Source organism: Agelaius phoeniceus, chromosome 3, assembly GCF_051311805.1.
Source record: "Agelaius phoeniceus isolate bAgePho1 chromosome 3, bAgePho1.hap1, whole genome shotgun sequence".
NCBI classification, from domain to species: domain Eukaryota; kingdom Metazoa; phylum Chordata; class Aves; order Passeriformes; family Icteridae; genus Agelaius; species Agelaius phoeniceus.
Genome location: NC_135267.1, coordinates 4,905,634 through 4,928,121, shown reverse-complemented (window position 1 = coordinate 4,928,121; position 22,488 = coordinate 4,905,634). Strand labels below are relative to the sequence as shown.

General features: G+C 41.4%; 1 protein-coding gene across 1 annotated transcript in view; it reads right to left on the bottom strand.

Moving 5' to 3' along the window:
- Positions 1 to 281: 281 nt before the first annotated feature.
- PKHD1 (PKHD1 ciliary IPT domain containing fibrocystin/polyductin) overlaps positions 282 to 22,488 on the bottom strand; it is a 237,640-nt gene continuing 215,433 nt past the window's right edge. The window contains exons 60-65 of the mRNA XM_054630011.2: positions 14,549 to 14,684; positions 13,909 to 13,996; positions 10,207 to 10,314; positions 6,390 to 6,545; positions 5,701 to 5,835; positions 282 to 1,137 (exon numbers count right to left, since the gene is read on the bottom strand). Of these exons, the coding sequence (XP_054485986.2) occupies positions 782 to 1,137; positions 5,701 to 5,835; positions 6,390 to 6,545; positions 10,207 to 10,314; positions 13,909 to 13,996; positions 14,549 to 14,684 (979 nt within the window). The 3' untranslated portion in view covers positions 282 to 781. The remainder of the gene's footprint in view (positions 1,138 to 5,700; positions 5,836 to 6,389; positions 6,546 to 10,206; positions 10,315 to 13,908; positions 13,997 to 14,548; positions 14,685 to 22,488) is intronic.

Below are 22,488 nucleotides of genomic sequence, written 5' to 3'. Positions count from 1 at the left end.
TGGTACAGAGAAGGCATAATAAAGTTCCTCATCTTCCAGCTCAGTAAAGCAAAGCACAGAGGAATTCCCTGAGCAACTGAAGAATATCAGCATTATTATTATTATTATCATCCATAAAGAGTAGTGTTCATAACAAGTCAGTGATTTAAAGGTGTCAGAAAACAATGCCATCAATTTTTACTCAGTAAAACACTTTAATCTAAAAAACAAACAAGCAAACAAACTAAAAAACAGAAACAAAACAAAACATAACAGGTTTAAGTAGAGCACTACGGAAGCACTTACTCAAGCCACAGAAGTTGAATAAATGTAAAAAAGGGAAAATATTTGTGTACATACTAAGGTTCTTTGAATGAAACTAAAGGCATGGCTGGAAGAAATGGGAAGTTTATATATATTTACATATATTGATATTCACCAGCAATACTCAAGACACTAAGACTACATCCATGCTAGAACATCGTAGCGTCAGAAACCCTGTTGAGTTGTTAGGCTGATCCCTGACTGCTTTTGATCCCATAAATGCTCCCCAAAACAACTCCTGAAACGAGTTTTGGAGGAGTCAGGAGAGCTGTTCTCAAAGGGCAGTTTGGAGGCACCCAGCCCATTTTGGAAGCCAAGAAAGGTCAGCATCAAAGAACCTCACAGTTGGCTGCAGTCTCATCTGCCCTCATGGCCACGTGGTCGCCCATCCCAATACCTTTGGGGTTTTCTCTGAGCACAGAGGCAAAAGGCTCATCCCCAAAGTGACCACAGTGGTTCACCCCCTCCCATCCCTGCCTCACCCCTCTGCTGCCACCATGGCCACACATTCTCTGACATCATTCTGGGGTTGGGGCATCCTGTTGGGCCTCTCTCCTTCCTGGCTGTACCCAGCTGAAGGTTGGGGCATTTCCTCCTGGCTGGAGCACCCTGGGACTGAAGCTGGCTGCTGAAGCTCCTCAGAGGCACCAGGAGCTCTTGCTCCATGAGGCTGTTGGTGACTGGAACTTTTCCTGGCTGAGGGCAAGGTGTGTCTGTCCCTTGTCTTGGGCTGGACAGTGCTTGGCTTTCTTGCTGACTTGGCTTCATAGGGATGCAGGTTCAGCTCCTCTGCATGTCCTGTGGCAGCTCCCACTGCTCCACTTCCTTCCATATCTACGAGAAAAGACTCGTTTGTTTCTCACAACAATTATGAGACCCCCACCTTCACGTATATTATCCTTTTATGCCTTTATTGTGTGTTAAAGACATCAATAAATTTTAAATTTTCTTCCCTCCATTTTACATGGGCGGACAATGACAGGACAAGGGGGAAGAGTTTTAAATTGAACAGGAGAGATTCAGGTTAGACATTAGGAAAAAAGTCTTCCCTGTGGGGGTGGTAAGCCACTGACACAGGTTGCCCAGGGAAGCTGTGGCTGCCTCATCCCTGGAAATTTTGGATGGGGCTTGGAACAACCTGGCAGAGTGGAAGGTGTGCCTGCCCAGGGTGGGAGGAAGTAGGTGATAATTCAAGTCCCTTCCAACCCAAACCATTCCATGATTCTATGATTAATTAAAAAGCAGTTACTGTTACAGAAATAGTTTCAATGGCCATACATTTCAGTTTGACAGAAATAAACTGGCAAAGCCAAATAACCATTAATTATTTCCACCAATAAATAAAAAAAAATGAACCCTGCTGGTTTGTGCTTATTGATACACAAACAGCTGCTAGAGCATCTCCAACATTTAGAAAATTTTTAATAAATGTTTAATAATCAATTGTATAGAATACAAATTCTTAGTAAGCTATGTATTGCTAAGACTGATAATATTTTAGTACTACACATCCATAAAATGCATCATCCCTTTCTGAAATAGGCTGTAACTTAGAGTAGAACTTTGTATTTCTGACATTTGAGTCCTACTCAAGGCAGGGCCTGTAACCTGCAATGATGTTTTTTAAAAATGACATAGAAAAAATGAAGGAAAAGGTAAATATTCACTACACATTTTTCATGTGGAAACATTTACATCATCCTTATCTATCAAATGGTTGTCAATAACAGAGGCAGGGTCACTTTTAGTGACATAGCAGATAATTTCTGGGCTGCCAGAGTGTGCCATGATTGGCAGCCTAATTTGTAGCTTCATGTGGATGCTAAAAACATTTATAATTTTCTTGCAATCCTCTCCTTCCCCCCATGAAAAAAAATGCCATCAGCCTACACCCAAACCCTTAATACCAATTCCAAATCCAGAACTAGTCCTGGTCAATGTGTCATGTGTGAGTGGACAAAATCAGATTTTTTAGTCCATTTATCAGCACACATTGTAGGTCCTTAGCACAAATAATGCCAGAAAATGTGTAATTACCACTTCTGATATTTTAGGTTTATTCTTTCAGTTTAACCCTTTCCAGCCTGTGACATTCAGTCTCATTCAGGCTGAATGCTCTGACCTTTTCTCAGATTAATTTTCTTCTGCATTTCCTGTAATTCAGTAATTGGAACTCTATTTGCTGAATCACAGAATATCTCAAATTGGAAGAGACCCATAAAGGGTCATTGAGTACCACCCCTGCTTCTCACAAAAACACCTAAAATTAAATTATATTTCAGAAAGGTTGTGCAGACACTCCCTGACCAACCTGAACTCTGACAGCCCTGGCAATAACTTCATGCTTGGGCTCTGTCAAAGGGTGTTGCTGTTTTTTTCAACTTGTACACTCATAAATTTAAATTCCAGGGTTGTACCTCTTGGAAACCCACCAGAAAGTTGCTTCCAAAATTTCAGCAGTCAGACATATTGTTATGTTTAGCACTTTTCCTTCTTAAGCTGGCTTTAACTTTAGGTAGTTGGCTGATTTAAGGTACAAATTACATACATCACCAGGTTCAATTTTCCTCTTTAGACACATAAACAAGATAATAAGGTCATGATCTCTTATACCAAAGCTTCATATTAGTTCTGGAGATTTATTGACTCTCTCATCTTCAAAGGTGCCATTATCAACAGTGGAAAAAACATTTTTCAAGCAAGTTTTAATCAGTGGAGGAGGCTACAAGTTTTCTGGATAGAAGCAGTTTCAAGGATGAAGTACTGCCTTGAGATTCCTGATTTTTAAACATTAAATACAAACTATTTAATATCATGAAAGCATATGATTAAATGGATTAAGTACCAGCTAACAGAGCTCAGGCAGAAATTATAAATGGGAAATAATTCTCAGGGATGTGCGGCAGTACCAGACTCTACCACTGAAATGGGAGATATTCAGTGTTTCCACTGGCGATTTGGAATTTAAACTGGAATTGATTCTGATTAAATTTTCTGAAACAAAGGGATAATGGCAAACTGGTAGAAAGGAAGGAGGAGGAGCTGATGTGAGAAAGTCAGGAGCCACAAGGGGAGACCCAATTTGCAGACTGGGATTACATTTTCAGGGACACACAGTGATTTCTAGCTGAAGACATCCAACGAGTTCAGAATAAGAATCAGTCAGGTACCATTCTGAAAAGGTTCAGAGGAATACAGAAGATTGAAGCTGGAAATGTAAGTTGTAGGAGGATACAAGCACTGTTGAACCACCAGAATAAATTGCAAAAAGCAAAAAGCAACAATATGTTCCTGCACCTCCGGGTGTGTTCTGTTAACAGTGCCTTAGTCCATCAAAAGTTCTTCAATTCAAGACAGAGATAATTGCAAGAAGCTAAGGAGATTTTTCATGTTAGACCAAGGCTGGGCAAGGCAATATCTTGATTCCTTCTCCCTGCTGTACTGCATAACTGTGAATATTGGTTTCTCCGTCATCTTCATCTTCAGCTGCTCCTTTTGGTACAACATCCAGGACCCTTGATCCATTGGACTTTGCACTCTAGAAGCACCCATCAAAGAGAAAATCTCTGTTTTGCAAGTCTTACTATGGTGATTAACAACTGAAGGCCTTGAACACTTAATTGTGTTAGAAAAGCAGCATTTCTTATGAGGGGAAGAGCTACAAAGCAGAAACTAAACAAAAAGAGTGCAGCTTTGATTTCTTCTCTCTCTCTCTCTCCAAAACCAACAGCTCTTTAAATAGGAGGGAATCAAACATTAGATGTTTCCAAGTCATATGTATTAAATTCACTTAAGATATTGTTATCCTTGTTTAGATTTGAACATATTGGGGAATCTTTTTTTGTCTTGCAACTATTCCTAAAAGACTCTAAGTGGCTGGATTGCCTTTTTCTGACAAAAAAAAATTCTTCCCATGAATTATTTACACGACGGCTCCAATCAATGCTGTACCTGTCAGCCTCCCCAGCCAAAATGAAAGTTCACTATGTAAAGGTGCCAAGGGAGAGTGGCAGCCTCCCACTGCGAGTTTATAGACAGAACTAAGTCAGCACGCATTATGTGTCAGAGCCAACATCAGACAGAATCAGATCCTTTGATCTCAGACCTCCACAGGAAGCTTAGATCTCAGACAAATTAGATAAAAAATGAATTTATAGCAGATATGTGTCCTAAGGCACACAGCTGAATGCTGTGTTTTGGAAGAGTATGGCAAATATCAAAACACATAAACTGCAGAATTTCCTCTCTCCTTCTCTCTCTCCCTCTGCTTTTGTGATAGACACTAATTAAAAGGAGATAAAACTCCAGCTCGCCTCTTCCTGCCTCTTATGTAATCCACAGGCTTCGGTAAGGAGGAGGAAAAAGAAATTCCCAAAACAGAGCAAATGGGGGGTTCATCAGGGTTACCCGAATGCCCTTAGATCTGTGCTGTTGGCAGGTGAGATAAAAAAAAGCCCTCAACTACTGTAAGAACATTTCACACTTGCAGAAAGGGAAGCCGGTGCTTTGTGCTGCCAGCCACATGCCCCCGGGGCTGTCTGCTTTTCTGTGACCTCAGAAGGAGTCGGGTTTGATCAGGAGATGATGAAAGGACAAGACTCGAGGAGGTGTGCGGGAAGGGTTGTTCCTGGCAGGACCCTGGGAAGTAAAGTGAAACACAGAGTGGGGTGGGTGGGAGTGGAGCTGCTTTGGTTGGACTCACAGGATGGTGCAAATGAGCTCTGGGTGGGTTTCTTACCTCCAGTGTAACTCACAGTCCTTCACAGCCTGCAAACCTGCCCAGAGCTTTTGGTCCACCTGCAGCACCTGGAAAAGTGGGCAGGGAGGAGCCCAGCTCCTCCAGGCATGTGGGGACACCAGCACAGCCTGCCCTCCTCCAAAAACACCTGGAGAAATCATGGGCTCATTGAATCATAGAATATCCTGGATTGTGGGGAAGGAACCCAAAAGGATCACTGAAATCCAGGCCTTGTCCCTGCACAGGATGCCCCAAGGATCACAGCATGAGCATAAGGGGGATTATGCTGCTGCCTTCAGTGTAGCTAGGGATTCACTCCATCTGTATTAAAGGAGATGAAATGACAAACAGAAGAAAAATCAGGGAAGAAAAGGAGGAGGCAATAAAGAGATAGACCTTTTGAGAATGTGCCATTGGTCCTATACAAACCTATAAAATCATAGAATCATTAAAAGTTGAAAAAAACCCTCTTAGATCATTGCATCCAACCACCAAGGCAGCACCACTGTATTAAACCTCTCCCCAGCTGCCACATCCCACACACTTTTTGAACACTTGCAGTGATGGTGACTCCATCACTTCCCAGGGAACATCTGAACATGTTAAGAGACATAAACTGACTCTTTTGGTGTCCAATCATTTATGAATTGCAGTCTCACCTCCTGCTACAGCCACTCCACTTTTATTGGGTCCTTGATTGAAGCAAGGCTTGGTGGGAGCTGCAGGAGGCTGTGCTTGTTCATTGGGTGTCTTGGTCCTGTGCTGTGGGAGATGAGGCTGTTCAGTCCTCATTTCTGCAATGAAACACACAATCACATCACCCTCAGTGCATCTCTGCTCAGCAGAATTTATTAATTCAAGCAAAAATTGAACATATTGTCGAATATAAAGTAGAATATTGCTTGGATATATCTATATATCTATATCTATATCTATATCTATATCTATATCTATATCTATATCTATATATATATAGCACCAAATGCTGTGTCCACACACCTTTGAATACTTACAGGGATGGTGACTCCACCACTGCCCTGGGCAGTCCTTTCCAAGAAGAAACTTTTTGTAATATCTGCCTGGACTCAGACACCTTTTATAGGCATAAATCTGTATAACCTTGAACTACCACAGAATCATGAAATTTTCTGAATTGGAAGGGAACCACACTGATTATTGAAGCTCAAATCTTGTCTCTGCATACACTACAAACTATATCCTAATTACTGAACATCCCAGAGCTTTTTCTGAGTTCTAATGTCTGAAACCCATTGCGGCCACTCTGGGGATTTGTTAAATAAAATAAGGAGTCTGCAAGTATAAATTTTTGTGGATATTTCCAACTTACTGTGGCTTTTGCTCTTCCTGAACCAGCAGAATGAAAGAACAATGGTGAATGCAGATGCTGCTGAACCCAGTATGACAACGAGGATCATGCTGGCCCTGGCTCTCATGGGCACAGGGAAGGTGGCAAATGGCTGGGACAGCACAGTGAACTTCACCCCTGAGAATTTAAAGCAGTCAGTTTATTACAAAAGCAAGGACAGCAATTTCAATGCTAAAACACCACCCTATAGCTCCTTAACAGGGATGCCACTGGTAAAGATGCATTCAGGGACAAACCATAAATCCATCTATCCCCAGACAGATCCAACATTAATGGACAATAATTATTTATTGTACCGGGACAACCCAAACGTGTAACAATTTTTCTACAAGCTAAGTTTCAAGCTTTCAGTGCTTTCCGAAGCATAAACAGCTTCTTTGCATTCAACACTACTTAATATTTCTTCTATAAATTTGTCTAACTGACACAAACCTCACAAAATACATTCACAATGCATCTGCTTTTGAGGCCAGATGGATCAGGCCCCTACAGGAAACATGCACATTTTCTGCAACAGAAACTGGTTGTGATAAGACAGTTCTTAACACTGATTTTTTTTTTTTGTACAGGCTATACCTGAATCATATCAATAGAAGTTAGGGGGAACCCAGAAATATTCCCCAGCATGAAGGTTAAATCTATAATGCAGAAAATTCTCAGTGAATTTGTTAATTGTTAATATTTTATAATAAAATATTAACTTGTTAATATTTTTCACCACATTGATAATCAGCATTATAAATAAGAAATGTCAGTGTCCCTGCTGTTACACAGTAAATATTTAGTCTCTTGAAAGACAGAAGCTCTGGGTAATGCTCTGCACCCAGAAATTCTAAAGTTTTCTCTATATGGCAGAATCAAGCCAGGCACTGCTCATAGTCTCTGTGTTCAAGAGTTCATTGGGTCTCAGATCTGAGTTGCAAGGACTGGAAGAGGATTAGTACTGCCCTTTTGAAATAGAGAGAGGTTTTGATTCCCTAAATTATTTCCAAAACAAGTTCTGAATGCAGATGTGCTGGGCAAGGACAGGAGTTTAGGAAAACTGGCCCTGCTACTCTCTGTAGACCACCTTGAAGGATGTGGATTAGCACATCAACTCATTATGTGTCTTGCTACCTGACTCATTATTGATCCTAACCCCACAATTCTAAACATTTTGATGGGTGGATATTTCTTTTATTTGAGTTCTGCTTTTAATAAAAATCTAAAAGCCTTTTTCTTTTCATAAATTCATTTAAAAAAATCAGAAATGCTGTAAGATAGAGGCTGGGAGTCCAGGGTAAGTAGCTGTAGGTACTTTTAGTAGAAACTAATTATATTTGTGTCAGTGTTGTCCACCTGAACGAAGCTGAGCTGCATCAGAGCAAGGGGAAGCATGTTCCAATTGGGAGAAATCTGCCTGCAGGTACAAACACATATGAACTTCAGCTGAGAGAAGAAATCTCTCAGGTATCAAGGACTCAACACAGACAGGTGTTTAAAGGTGTTTTGCACTACTCTAATAGTTTGTGAGTAGGATGCTGTTGGTTTAAATGGAAAGTGGATGTATCAAACCCATTGGGATCCATATCAGTGAAGGGAATATTACTGTAAAACAAGGAGCAGGATGATGCAGTAGGGCTATGAATAGTCTGCTCTCCCCAGGAGCTACCACTAAAACATTTGGGATTATTGCATTTGACATCAGCTGCACCTCCTGAGCTGTCTCCAAACAGTGAATTATGCCAGGCTAGGTGCACAGAGCAACTGGTTCATGAAGATGTAGCACAAACACCTACTATTTGATTGTTTAATTCCTTAAAGTGAACCTCTTCAGTAAGAATCTGGAAGTGTAAAAACCTTTTTGCTGTCTCCAGCATGGCTCCCAATTACAAGGAGAAAAAGGGATTGTGCCTTTGGTGTGTACTTTTGCAATGCACATTAAAAGTGTGGAATAATCTGATTTACACAGGTGATACCTGCACAGGTGCATCAGCTGCCTGTACACATTGTACCTCTAAACATCCTCCATGGGGAGGAATGGCTTTAAGATGAAAGAGGGCAATTTAAATTAGATATTAAGCACAGTCACAGGTTGCTCAGTGAAGCTGTGGCTGCCCCATCCCTGGAAGTGTTGAAGGTCAGCCTGGATGGAGCTCTGAGCATCCTGGTCTATGGAAAATTGTCCCTTCCCAACACAGGGGAATTGAAATTCGATGATCTTGAAGATCCCTTCCAATCCAAACCATTCTGTGATTCTTTAATTTAACCTTAGCAACTCTCTGACTGGCTAAATATTTCAGAGAAGGGATCTCTGTTTGACCTTTGTTCAGAAAAAAGATTTTGGGATTTCCCCGGAACAGGTTTCTAAACACATTTCATTAAGCTGTGCTTCCAGCCTAAAGATTCAGATCTTGTGAGGTGCTGACTTTCATCTGCGCTCACTGATTAGAAGGTAGTGGGAGCTGCATGTGTTTAGCAGCTCAAAATACACAAAAATCCTCCCCTTGGAAGGCCCACTTCTAAGTGTTCCATTCACCCCAATTCTCCCTTTGCCAAGCCATGGGAAGCACTGGATTTGTATGAGCCACTTGTGGCACCCTCAATATTTGCAAACTTCTATTTTTTTTTTCCTCAGATTTTTTCATTACCCACTTCCACCTGGACACTTCACCAGTCAGATGGACTTGTTCCCTCTGTTTTTTTTCTGGATGAGGCAAGACATGAGAGATAGATAGATAGATAGATAGATAGATAGATAGATAGATAGATAGATAGATAATATATCTATATCTTCTACAATGGTTTTTATCTGGAGAGATATCCATGCATATATATCTATATATAAAGAGAGATGGATGGATGGATGGATGGATGGATGGATGGATGGATGGATGGATGGATGCAATACCATAATAGAGACTTTACACATGGTCTTACAACATCTATATCTTAATATGTCCTTGGACTGCATGCCAGACCTGTTCCTGCTTCTCCATATTCTTGCCTCAGCGGTCATCCTGAGACAAGAAACCAGCACTTTGACCCCTCTATACCTTCAGAAACAGATTTAGAGATCATTTCAGGCCCCCAAACAGTCGCAGAGGTGCTTCTCTTGTGCAGACATCTTGAGGATTTTCCAAGGCAGACTTCACAGGGTGCCTTGTCTCCAGTGTCCCCCTCAGCTGGCATTTCCAAGAAGGCATAAGCACACCTGCCTCCTCTTTACTGAGATGCTCAGGGGCCTCTGAAGGTGCAAACATCATCTCCACAAGCTCTCAGGAGAGCCCTGGCAGAGCCCAGTCCTGGAGTCATGCTCTGAATGTGCACAACCACCTATAAAGGTGACCAGGTGCAAGCAGACAGGAAAAGGCACTATGAAAATAGCCAGGAGCACAGATGGAAAATTTCTGAATATAAACAGAGAAAAAAGGAGGGAATGAGAGGTAGCAATTTACAGGAAAAAGTTTGCTCAGGCAACTTAACTGGTTTTAAGTTTCTGATTTCTTAGGATACATGCAAAGGAGCCCAGGGAGAAAGAGGCACCTTTTTCTGACAATGTTTCTCTGTACTTGCTCGTTAGATTTGGGAGATCTTGCATGAATAGCAGAGGAATCACCCAGCTCTCCTGCTGCCTGGGGAATGCCAAATTGGATGTGGAACAGAACTCAGGCTATTTAGAGGTTTGGCATAGCTCCACCCATTCAAACAAAGTTTAACTCCTTTCTTTAATAAATTCAGGCCACCTGTAGGGCTTTGATTTTACCAAATCAAAGAATACACAGAATACAGGGTTTACCTGGTGGTGATGTGACTGTGAACACAAGTCTCCAGTTTGTTCCTGAGCTGGAGACAGCCAGATTGGAAAAGGTTGCACATCCCTCTATGACCTGCACTTGGGTGAGCCCTGGAGAGTCAGAAAAAATCATATTGCAATTAACAGCAACCAGGTAAGTGCCACTTAAGGAACTCAGGGAGTCCTCATGACTTTAAGGGACTTCAGAAAGCCTAAATTCATTATCCATCCTAATCATAAACATTGTGTCTAACTCCAGAAAATTTCAAGCAGAGATGCTCAGAAAACAAATTTCAGAGGGATTGGAGGGCCTCAGCTTCTAAATGTTTATTCTTTGAGCTCATTGTGAAATGGCATTTTCTGTGTGTTATGGGGGTGTAATGTGAATGCAGCAGTTAAAGGGATCAAACAAAGGTAACAGGAGTTACAGAGATGCACCAGGAAGTTCCAAATGTCCATTTTTAAATTTAACTCATATCTTGTGTGACTAAGTACTTCACCAAGGTTAGGAGAGTGATAATGAGAGTGTCCCAAGGGGGTGGTCTCAAGGAGTCAACCCCTGCAACTAAGGAACAAGCTGAATCTTCAATTCTTTTCTGACTTGTTTCACCTTATCTTTTGGGCATATTCCCTCCTGTCCTATTGTTAAATCTCTTGGAATTTTTCTCCAGCCCTGTCAGATGCTTTGAAAGGTATTTGGTCATGGAAAATGTCTGTGGTGACTGCCCTGAGACAGTACAGGAGACACTGCCAGCTGGAAATCTGGCAGGAAAAACTCCATGGGGAGCATTAAAATGAAACCCAGAAAACAGAATTTCTCCATGACATTACCTCTTGTTGTGATCTATCAGGGAATCCATTCTTACTCAACATTTGCCCTTGCCATGATTGTTATTTCTGTAGGCTCTTTTAAAAAGTTATAATTTACTTTGCAACTGGATCCCCATTTTATTGTGTGTATCTTTGAGCACCAGCCAAGGCCTGGCCTTTGAGTGATGCTGGCCAGGTCTGTTCTGCATTCAGACTCTTGGGGTGAAAGGGGTGAAATCCTAAAGGCTGACAAATTTCCAAATGTTGGTTCAGGTGGGGGTGAGATGCCAGAACTTCCTCAGGATGCTGGACTGGCTCCAGTGATCACAAACACAGACTTTTGCCTGCTGAAAGACAACATGTCATAGCTATTTGCTTTATGAAGCAGGTGGCTTGGCATTTTATTGCAGTCAAGCAGCACTGGTGAAGGTACATAAATCTGAATGTGGGCAGGACATTTCTACTCTGCCATTCTCATGTTCAGGATACTGGACAATGTGGTGAATTAGCAAATTATGAACTATGGCCAGAAATTGCCCAAGACAGGGTCTTAGGCAAAATCATGACACATATTAATTATTTAGCATCATAAATGATAAAGTTTCTCCTCTCTGTGACTCTGGTACAATTTAATTTGTTAATATCCGAGTTAGTTTTGACTACATGTATGGGATTTTTTTTCTTTTTCTGTACAATATCTAGCACACCAAACCACCAATTTCATTACAAGTCTCCAGATTCATCTGTGACAGATAAATAATCAGTGATTTATACTGTGAATAGATTTGATGGAGGTGTGAGAATGTAGATTTCTTTTATTGCTCCAGCCTAATCCTGGTTCATCCATCTACCACTCATATGGTCTTCCTTATGACAGTGTCTGCATAGTCTACCAAGATTTTCTTGGCTCTCATACTTACAGTAATGCAGATTTTAACAGAGGGCCTTGTCCAAATACTTTATAATTGCCATTTCCAGTGTGTGAAGAAGCCTGGAGTACTGTACTGTACTTCTCAACAGAGACTAGCTCAGCTCTCAGGCACATATGCTTCAAAGCTCAGAATACAACAGATATATATGGGAGTCTTCCCAAAGATCTCTCAGGCAAGCTGGTATTTAACGTAGAAGCACAGCTAATTTGGAGCTAAACTGCCTTCCACGAGGCACTTTGGCTGCTGTCAGATGCAGCAGCCTCAGTGTGCTAGACGGGACCCATTTCCATTAACTGCTGCTTTCATGTGCTTCAAAAGACGAGTGCAATAAGGATGTTTGTCAAAGGGAAAACTGCAGCAAACTATTACATGCAGAACATCTGTACTGTGCTGCTCTTCCTTTGCTGCAGTTTATTGACTATTAATTTGATGCATGTATCTTTTAGAGAATGTGAAGTGTCTTTCCCTTCAGTGACTTTCTTTCTCTTTCTTTTTCTCTTTTTCTCTTTTTTCTCTTTTTCTCTTTCTTTCTTTCTTTCTTTCTTTCTTTCTTTCTTTCTTTCTTTCTTTCTTTCTTTCTCTCTTTCTCTCTTTCTTTCTCTTTTTCTCTTTCTTTCTTTCTTTCTTTCTTTCTTTCTTTCTTTCTTTCTTTCTTTCTTTCTTTCTTTCTTTCTTTCTCTCTTTCTTTCTTTCTTTCTTTCTTTCTTTCTTTCTTTCTTTCTCTCTTTCTTTCTCTTTTTCTCTGTCTTTCTTTCTCTTTCTCTTTCTTTCTCTTTCTTTCTCCCTTTCTCCCTTTCTCCCTTCCTTCCACCTTTTCTGCCACTTCCTTCCTTCCTTCCTTCCTTGTTTCCTTGTTTCCTTCCTTATTTCCTTGTTTCCTTCCTTCCTTCTTTCCTTGTTTCCTTGTTTCCTTCCTTGTTTCCTCTCAGTGTCAGTCAGTACCCAATCCAATAATCTGTGGCTAATCTAAACCTAAGGAATTTAAGAACATGCCCTGAAAAGGCATGAAAAGCAGTAGGAAACACCAAAGGATTTTTCTAACCTGTAATCCTGGAACGATCTTGTGATAGGAAGAATTTCTAATTAACTGGACTGAAAGGGTGAGAAGCTGTGATATACAGCATAAATGCTACTTATCTTGTCTAAATGTGAACTTTTCAACTCAAAAATAACACACAAATGGCTTTACTGTGAACAAAATACTTTCTCTGCAATAGGGAACCTAACTTTTCATTGTGTGTGCTTCTTGCTTATATTTAAGTATTTTAGAAATTAAACTAATCAGTCTATAATCATTATAATTTCCAAGTTCTAGCAGCATATGACCATCCACAGGTGTTTGGTTCAGCACTCGACTTCAACAAGGTTCTATGTCTAAGCATATTCACACAACCTTGAGGGAAATCCTCATAGGTTTAGAGTTTTTCACAAGTTTTCATGAGTCTTCCATGAGTTCATGTATTTTGATAAATGAGGAACAGAAGGGAAACATTTAGATCCCCCATGAAAAAAACAAAGAAACAAACCAAAAACATTTTCACATTATAATATGTTAATTATAATCTACAGGCAGTTGTTTCTGTCTGTACTTGGCCAGATTCTTTGCTGGGGTAAAAAGGTTATCATGGACCCTAAAGAAATTACCCCAGTTAATGTAAATTGAAAATCAGGTGTTAGGATTTCTAATTCCTCATTCTTTCCATTTTTGACCCCAGATACATCTATGGTTATGCTTCCTTTAAGCTACCAGAGCACAAAAATACTTTTAAAAAAGTAAAAGATTTTTTTTTCTCCTGTAGCATATGACTGGGCAGTTCACCAAACTCCTACTGCAACCTTCTATTTTCAGCCCAAAGACTGGTTTTCAACTGCAGTATTTCTTAGGGAGAACTCCTAAAATTATCACCAGCATTTTGCATAGCTGCTTTGCCATAACCCTTGCCACAGGAAAAAACATCCAAACCTTTCAGCACAGCCTCAGAGGAATCCTTGAGATGAGCTGATACAACCCAGGGTTCTGCAGGAGGCCCCAGTTTGTCAATTCTTTCACCCTGGGAGGAAGAGCAGAAGAAAAGAATTAAGATCTTGTCTCCTCAGCAAGACCAAAGAAAGCTTTGATGGTTTTAACAACTGTAGTGTATATATATATATATATATATATATATATATATGCCCCCTGTCTGAGGGCAGTTTGCATTTATGTGTCACCTGTTACAAATGTCACAAAGGTCACCATAACTTTTCAAGCTGAGGCCACATCACAGAAGGGGTCAGGTTGGAAGGGACCACAGTGGCTCATCTGGTCCAACCTCCCTGCTCAAGCAGGGCCATCCCAGACCATAGGGAACAGGATTGTGTCCAGACATTTCTGGAATATCCCCAGACAGGGAGACTCCACAGACTCTCTGGTCTCTGTTCAGGGCTCAAGCACTGCACAGGAAAGAAGTTCTGCATCGTGTCCAGGTGGAACTTGCTGGGGATCAGTCCCTGCCCATTCCTCTGGTGCCTTTGCTGGAGCAGAACCTGCTCCATGCCAAATATCTCAAATTTCAAAATAGTACTGAATTAAATAGAGTCTCCATCCACAGGGAGGCAAATTCTACCTTTCTGTCCAGGAAAATGATTTTTGGCTGTACAGGAAGCTGCTTCTCAATTTCTCCATCGGAAGGCTGCACCTGAACAGAGATGCTGTAGGGTCTCCTGTATAAGCATGTTTCTGAATGTTGTCTGCTTCCATTTCTTTCATATAAAAAGAGATGGGAAAGGAAAAAAAAAAAAAAGAAAAGGAAAATCAGAAATAAAGTTCTAGATGTTATTTCTGTTCCTGTTTTCTATCTATTTTATGCTTGCCTACTATGATATTTACCATATCATAACCCTTTGATTCCTTGGGTGAGAGCAGCATGCATGGAAACAGGAAAGAGTTCTGACTTCCAAGCAGAAATCAGCACCAAAGTATGAAAAAATACTTTTGTTTCAATCCCCAGTTTACAGATGGAAAAGTGAGAAATTAACAAAGTCATTTATGTCCCTGCTGTCATGTTGGAAGTATGTGGCAGAGACAGGGATTTTATGGATTCATGAACCCAATGCCTTAGCCCCAAAGTCATCATTGAAGTGCACTGAGAGCAGTGGAGCCTGCAAATGCTCCCTGTCCTGCAGAAAGATTTTCACTGACGTTTGAGCTCCTCTAAGAACAAAGTCTTGGTTCCTCTACACAAACACACCAATTACAGGGCTTTGCTGCATTTCCTTTTCCTGCCATCACCTTCCCAATCTGCAAAGTCTGCAGACTGAAATAAAGCAGTTACAGACACCCCCTTGAAAGACATTGGTTTTCCCAAGCCTGAAATTTAAATTAGAACATCCCAGGAGAGTGCTTTTGCATTTGAATAAAGAATCAACACTTCATTCTGAGCCTGGATCATTTCATTCCCTCTCCCAGTGCTTTGTGCCATTTAGTATCTCATATATATATATATAATTTATATATTTATAAAAAGCTCTAATCTGCAATTGCAACAAAGTGGCTGGGGGTTTGGTATTGTCTTGAAATGAAAGAAGAAAAGCTATTCATTGATCTCTAGTGTTTGCTTAAAGGTGTTTACAAACACAAGATATATGGAGCTTAAGTTTCCTTTGCTTTTTACGCTTTTTTTCTAGTTTTGATGGTTGTGGATGTCTCTTCAGAGTATTACTCTGTATTACAAATGAGAAACTGTTCCTACTGAGCTGATGGAAAATACTGGTCTGAACTACAGCTGCTGGAAAGATCAACTAAGGTTTTAAGGATATGTGCATACTTGAAAGGTAGCTCAAGGATTGAAGTTTTAGTTCTTATCTTGGTTCTTTATCTTGTATTTTTGTCGGTGGGAAAGTCTCAAAGGCGATGTTAGGTTTGAAATTTATGTCAGGGGCATCAATAAGGGGCTGTTATCCACCTTCTTCCAAAAATGTGCATTCAACTGTGTGACCAAACACCAAGTCACACACAGCACACCAAGTCATTCCTGTTTTCAAGCTAAAGAGCTGCAGTTTTCTGTGAGCTCCCTGGCTCCATTTGAGCACAGAGAGGTTTAGGTGAGTCTTGGCATTGTTTCTGTAAGGCCCAATTTGTTTTTTCTCTCCTCAGCTTCTTTAACAAATAAGAAAAATGCCCTGAATTCACACCCCAGTCTCTACATTCTAAAACTGTGTGTAGAGGAAGGCTGCTGCAAAATTTGGATCTAGGAAGTAGTTCTCACTCCCTAGGGTGAATAGAGTCATAAAATCATAAAATCATGGAGTCATAGAGTCATAGAATCACAGAAAATTTGGATTAGAAGGGACCTTGAAGATTATCCAGTTCCACCCCCTGGGACAGTGGGCAGGGACACCTTCCACTACTAGAGGTTCCAAGCCCCATCCAGCCTGACCTGGGACACTTCCAGGGATGGGGCAGCCACAGCTTCTCTGGGCAACCTGTACAACCCTCACAGTAAAAAATTTCTTCTTAACAACTCATCAAATCTCTCCTCTTTTAATTTAGAACCATTCCTCCTTGTTCTTTCACTCTCTGGTAAAGTAACAGTGAAGAAAACAGAATGAAGCAAAACTAGACATGGATACTTAAAATGGAAGTGTAAAAATGAATGTCTGTGGGTAATTTGAACTTGGTTAGCACAGCATGGAATGTGGTGTTTATATCCCACATGGTCCAACCTGACTCGTGCTGTGAGGGAGGCCCTACCTTAGGGCACAACCCTGCACACAGCAAGTTATATTCCTTAAAATTATGTCAGTGTGGAGGAGGAGAAAGGAGCATCCTGCTGCTCCCCTGCTGATTCATACTGGAAGGAGAATAGGCCTTTCCTGGCACAGGTTTGTCCCAGGGAGGTGGAGGTAGATGAGTGCTTGCAGCCCAGCAAGGACCAGAGCAAGCCCTGCCTTTGCCTTCACCCTGTAGCCATGAAGAATGCGCTGTTTGCCACTGCTCTGGAATCTCCTGCTGGGCAGGAGCAGCCTGGCTGGCAATTTCCTGCTGGCAGGGAGCAGCTCTGATGCTCAGTGCCCTGCAGTTCTTCTAGATGTGGGCACAGCAGGCTGGGGATGCCTCAGTCAGCAGGGACACCAGGCATCCCTGATCCTGTCACCATCAGTGCTGCTGAACAGGCTGAGGCTCCACAGGAGAGCAAGTGCTTGTCCTTTAGCAGCAGGGAGGTTTGAGGGCAGAAACTGGAGGGTCTGCTGCAGGTATCATGGATTAATTGAGAAACTTGGTGGAGAGATTTGGGGCAGAGGAAATGAAGTATCCCTGTAATCAAGGAGAACTTGTCATTTTATTTACAATTGTAATAATGACTGTGATAATAAAATATAAAATCATAGGAATTATTTGGGTTGGAAAGAACCTCAAGGATCATCTTGCTCCAACCCCCTGCCATGGGGAGGGACACCTTCAATTATCCTAAGTTACTCCAAGCCCTGTCCAACCTGATCTTGAACACTTCCAGGGATCCAGAGGCAGCCACAGCTTCTATGGGCAACCTGTGCCTGGGCCTCATCACCCTCACATGGAGGAATTTCTTCCTGATATTTAATCCAATGTAATATAGTAATATTATTGTTAGTATAGTTACATCATCATGATAATATCTACAACAATAATAGTAGTGGGAAGAAGAAGAAGACAAGAAGAAGAAGAAGAAGAAGAAGAAGAAGAAGAAGAAGAAGAAGAAGAAGAAGAAGAAGAAGAAGAAGAAGAAGAAGAAGAAGAAGAAGAAGAAGAAGTACTATTATCAATTGACTTCAAGGGGAAGGAGATCAGGATGAGAGCCTGGGTCAAGGGTCCATTAAAGTCAATGTGTCTACTAGAAAACCAAGTTATGCCAAAAAAAAGCCTTGGCACTGACACCTGATCACCTCTACAATTAAACTGTCAGTCTCTCTTAAGCTGTGGTTCAGGTCCAATGGCAAAGTCCAGAACAACTCCCAAATGGTCTGGGAGCTAGTACAGTCAGAAAATATTTTCACTTGGAAGTTTGGATGAGGCCATGCTGAAATATGTCAGCTGGCCTTGGTGCCAAAGAACAGCCCCTGGCATATTTAATTTCCTAATAGACATTGAAATTAATTGAACAGTTGTCTGGTATGTCTGCAATGTGCTGTAAAATCAATGTATCCTTGGAAGGGGAAGGAAATTGGGAAGAATTTAGGGAATAATATGACTAAATGAATCATGATACAGCCAAAGAGACATTTTTCTTTGTTGTTGAAAAGGTGGGGATTGCTGGTGACTGCAAGGGATTCAAGAAAGGGAGGTTCAGCAAGGACAGGGCATAGACAAGCTGAGGACTTGTGGCAAGCAAAGTAGGTACATATTCACTGGGAAGATTGTGAGGAACTCAGAGTTTTTGGGTGAGAATGGATTCTGATGTCATGGGATGATGAAATAAGCCAGACCTCTGCCCTCTCAGGTGCACTGTTGGAGCTTTGTCACCCCCTGCAGATCTTTTTACTAATTAATACAGACAGGGAAGAGCAACATAAGCGTCAGAAAACAATGAGGAGTCTGAGGTCATACCTATTTTAAGCAAAAAAAGATATTTGAAAGATGACTTTTATTTCCACCAGTTCCCATATTTTCCCATATTATAGAAAGAAATCAACAAGATTCATGGAGCCCAGCTCCTGGCTCTGCACAGGACAGATCCAACAATCCCATCCTGTGCCTGAGAGCATTGTCCAAGCACTTTTGAACTCTGCCAGGTTTGGTGCTGTGACCACTGCCCTGAGGAGCCTGTTCAGTGCCCAGACACCCTCTGGGTGAAGAAACTTTTCCTCACATCCAACCTAGACATCTTATGGCACATTTTCATGTCATTCCCTCAGGTCCTGTCACTGGTCACCTCAAAGCAGAGATCAGTGCAGGCCCTCTTCTTCCCCTCATGAGGAAATTGTAACTGCAATGAGGTCTCCCCTCAGTCTCCTCTTCCCCAGGCTGAGCAAACCAAGTGACCTCAGCCTCTCCTCTTATGACTCCCCCTCTAGGCCCTTCTTTCATTAGAAGAATGAATCTGATGAAGGGTTTAGATGTGGGATCACCAGAAGCCTTTAGAAGGAGAGAGACAGAGCAGATGCATCAGATAGGAGAGAAACATCCTCCAGATTCATTAGTGACTTCCATTAATAGCTGTAGATCGGTGGAAATGCCCCTGTTTACAGAGCCAGTGGCAAGGAGCTAAGCCAGGCCTCCTCCATAGCGCAGTCCCCAAGTTTACTGTCAGAGAAATGTCTTTTATTAAAAGTAAACAGCATCCCGCCGGAGGTCAGAGCTTTGCCGTGCTGCGTATCCCAAGGTAATACCACTTTAAGCTCCACATAAACTCTTAAACAGTTTCTATCCTAAAACCAGACCGTAGGTGGTACAGTTTTTTACGATATGTTATAATAGTGCAATAAATCTGTTAGCTTAAAATCGAATCTCCGTGGCCTTTTAGAGAAATCATCATTAAATGCAAGGCCCTGTTAATGATGCCATCCCAGTGAAATTGTTTAATCTGCTAGGGGGGTGGAAGGTCACCAAATGAATTTTTTATAATACATCAACTTGACACGCAATAGGGAAAACTGTAATAGATAAAAGCAAAGGAAAAGGGCACTGTCTTCTTCTGATAGGTCAATAGCAGCCAAGAGAGTCACTCATCCACTTTTCCTTCACTACCGTGCTCCTTTTCCATTTAATATGGACACCCAATTAATACCTCAGCACCATAGACAACCTCATTTTAGGTGAATTATAGCAATTTCTTCCCCCTTCTCCGAAATGAAAGTGATCACAATACATCATAGCATTGTGCGAATTAACGTTAATTGATTCGAGTTACCAAGCATTGATGGGCCACTTCTATAATCTGGTCCTTATTGGGAGCTGGAAGGGATGGAGGGAAGATTAGATTGCATCCCCCGTTGCTTTGACGACGGCGGTCACCTGATGGCTTGTTAGACAGTTGTACGCTTCTATTGCCGGCCCCAGTGGGGTCGTCAGTAAACTGGAGTGATGTCCAAACATCATTACACGCTGCTCCGATATTAAAGCAAAGGGATTAGCACCTTATTGCAGGCAACCTGGATTTGTCATTGTGCTGTCGTTATCCAATTTCCAGATGATAATGTGACTGTGGCCTGCGGGCACGAGGTCCTACAGCCAAACCAAGGTGCCTGTGTATGTACACACATATATATATATATATATATCTGTATCTATATATGTAATTTTTTTAAAATACATATACACACACACACTCTCACATACATATATACACACGCACACTACCCCACAAACACCCAGCACCCCAAGCCATTTAACCCTTTGCTCACCAGATTCCTGCTAACAAAACATGTGGAAGAATTTTTCCCCCCTTTGCCACCAGACGAGCAGCGGAGGCCAAGAGCGCAGTGCGACAGCAGAGCTGGCTGGCCTGGGAGCTGACACGGCCGTCACTCACTCGAATGTCACAGCAGACAAGCTCTGCTGATAGAGGTGACACCACTCATATGTTAAATAAGGAGGAGTGGGGACAGGATTGGTCCCTTGGAGACGTGGCCAGCAGCTCCTCTCTGCTGGAGCCTGTGTTGTGTAAATCATTGCTTATGTCACAGGTCCCGTTAGTTGTTAGGAGAGGAAATAAATTCGTGTGTGACACGAGCAAGGCGGGTTTTGTTTGACAGCACTGAGGTACCAGTGCTGGGGTCAGATCTCTTTACAGTGCTTGAGAAGCATGGCAGGGACACTGCTGGATCTCCTGCATCTATCTGGATAACGTTAACTTCTGAGGGAGCAATGAAATAGGGAATAGCTTCCCTTGAACTGATCCTCTTCATTTTTAACTGAGATGTATTAACACAAACCCTTCCGTTTCAAAGACCAAGACTGGTGTGGGAGATATGTGGCAATTTATTTCTCCTTCTTCCCATAGATGCAAAGTCTTGTTCTCCTTTTCCCAAATCTCTTCTACCCTCTCCACCTTCCTCTTCCTCTGCTTTCCCCTGCTCTCCTTTCACCTTTCCTGCCTCCTGCTCCTTTCCTGCAGAGGAGCCAGCTGAGTTTTGGAAGGCCATTGTCAGAGCAAGCAACCGAAGCTATGTGGGGGGTAGGACTCCTAATTGCCTGAATCTCGCAATTCACACCTGCCACCTTTGAGGGGAATGACAAATTAGTGGATACGTTCAACATGTACACTAGATACTAACAGAAATTTAGTTTGAAATTTAAGGCTTAGAGGTGAAATGTGTCTTGGTGATAGACCCTCTTAATCCTACACTGTCAGAAGGGATCCTGCCCAGCAGAGCAGTGGTGAAAAACTGCTATTGGATTTATCTACTATTATTGGACAGGCAATGTGAAGATCCATGGAAGGTAGTTTGGAGATTTGTTGGAAAACTTGCAAGGGAAATGCTGGCTTCGCACAAGGCTCATATACGAAGGGCTGCTTTTGGTATTTTCCCCTTCAAAACCAAACAGTCTTATGGACACACATCATATTTTGTGCTTGTTTGGAAGAGTCTGAATGAAAAACATTTACCCTTAAGCTGCAGTTCAATTACTCTATTGACCATGGACTCAGGTCAAAAGATGCCTCCTTAGTTTTTCTTCCTTGATTTAAATATGAAGGAAAAAAAAAATTAAACCAGTAGATCTGGGGCCTAATCTCTCCATAATTAAAGACTTTTTGTAGCATCATCATCCCTGATTGACTGGGCCTTCTTTACACTGACAATTCAGTTTTGATGCCCAATTTCAATTCTACCAGAAGCAATAGATTTGTAACAAACTAAAATTCCACTATTGTTCAGACAGATAAATATTCTATTGACACAGAATCCCTTCACATAAACTCTTTTTACATCTATTGTCACCACCTTCACAGTGGGAAGATGTGTCTGAGTCTCGAAGGTCCCAATGACCACCCACCTCTTCTGGCTCATCCCACAACAAAGTTTCCCACTAGGAAAAGAATTATGAATTGACAATAAAAATTTCATCCTGATTCCAAAAGCACAACTTTTGATCAGGCAGTTTTATTTGACATAACACTTTTCGTTCAAGTTTTAACCTCCACTTCATACTCATGTTATTCCTTATCCCATCACGCCCATAAAGAACCATTACAGAACCAGAATTTCCTCTGATGGAAAACCTTCTAGGTTTTTCATGTGGAATTTCCTACCTTTTTAGGTAGACTGTAAAAGAGATGTTGGCCACCTCAACTATCCCCAAACTACTAAGTAAATAAATTTTAAAAATAAATAAATAAAATTAATAATATAATTTTGCCCATGTGTGGAAAAAAATATAGAAAATAGTCTTGAATGGAAATGTGAAATGTTCTCTTTCCAGTTCTATTGCAAGGCTATTCCAGTTTATTATCTGAGGAGGAACCTGCTTCTATTTTTAAATGCAAATTTACCTCTCAATGCCTTATATGCTTTTGTTCCTGTGCTGTCATTGTCCATTACTATCAAGAGATTCCTCACTATTATTTACTCTTGCAACATATTTTCA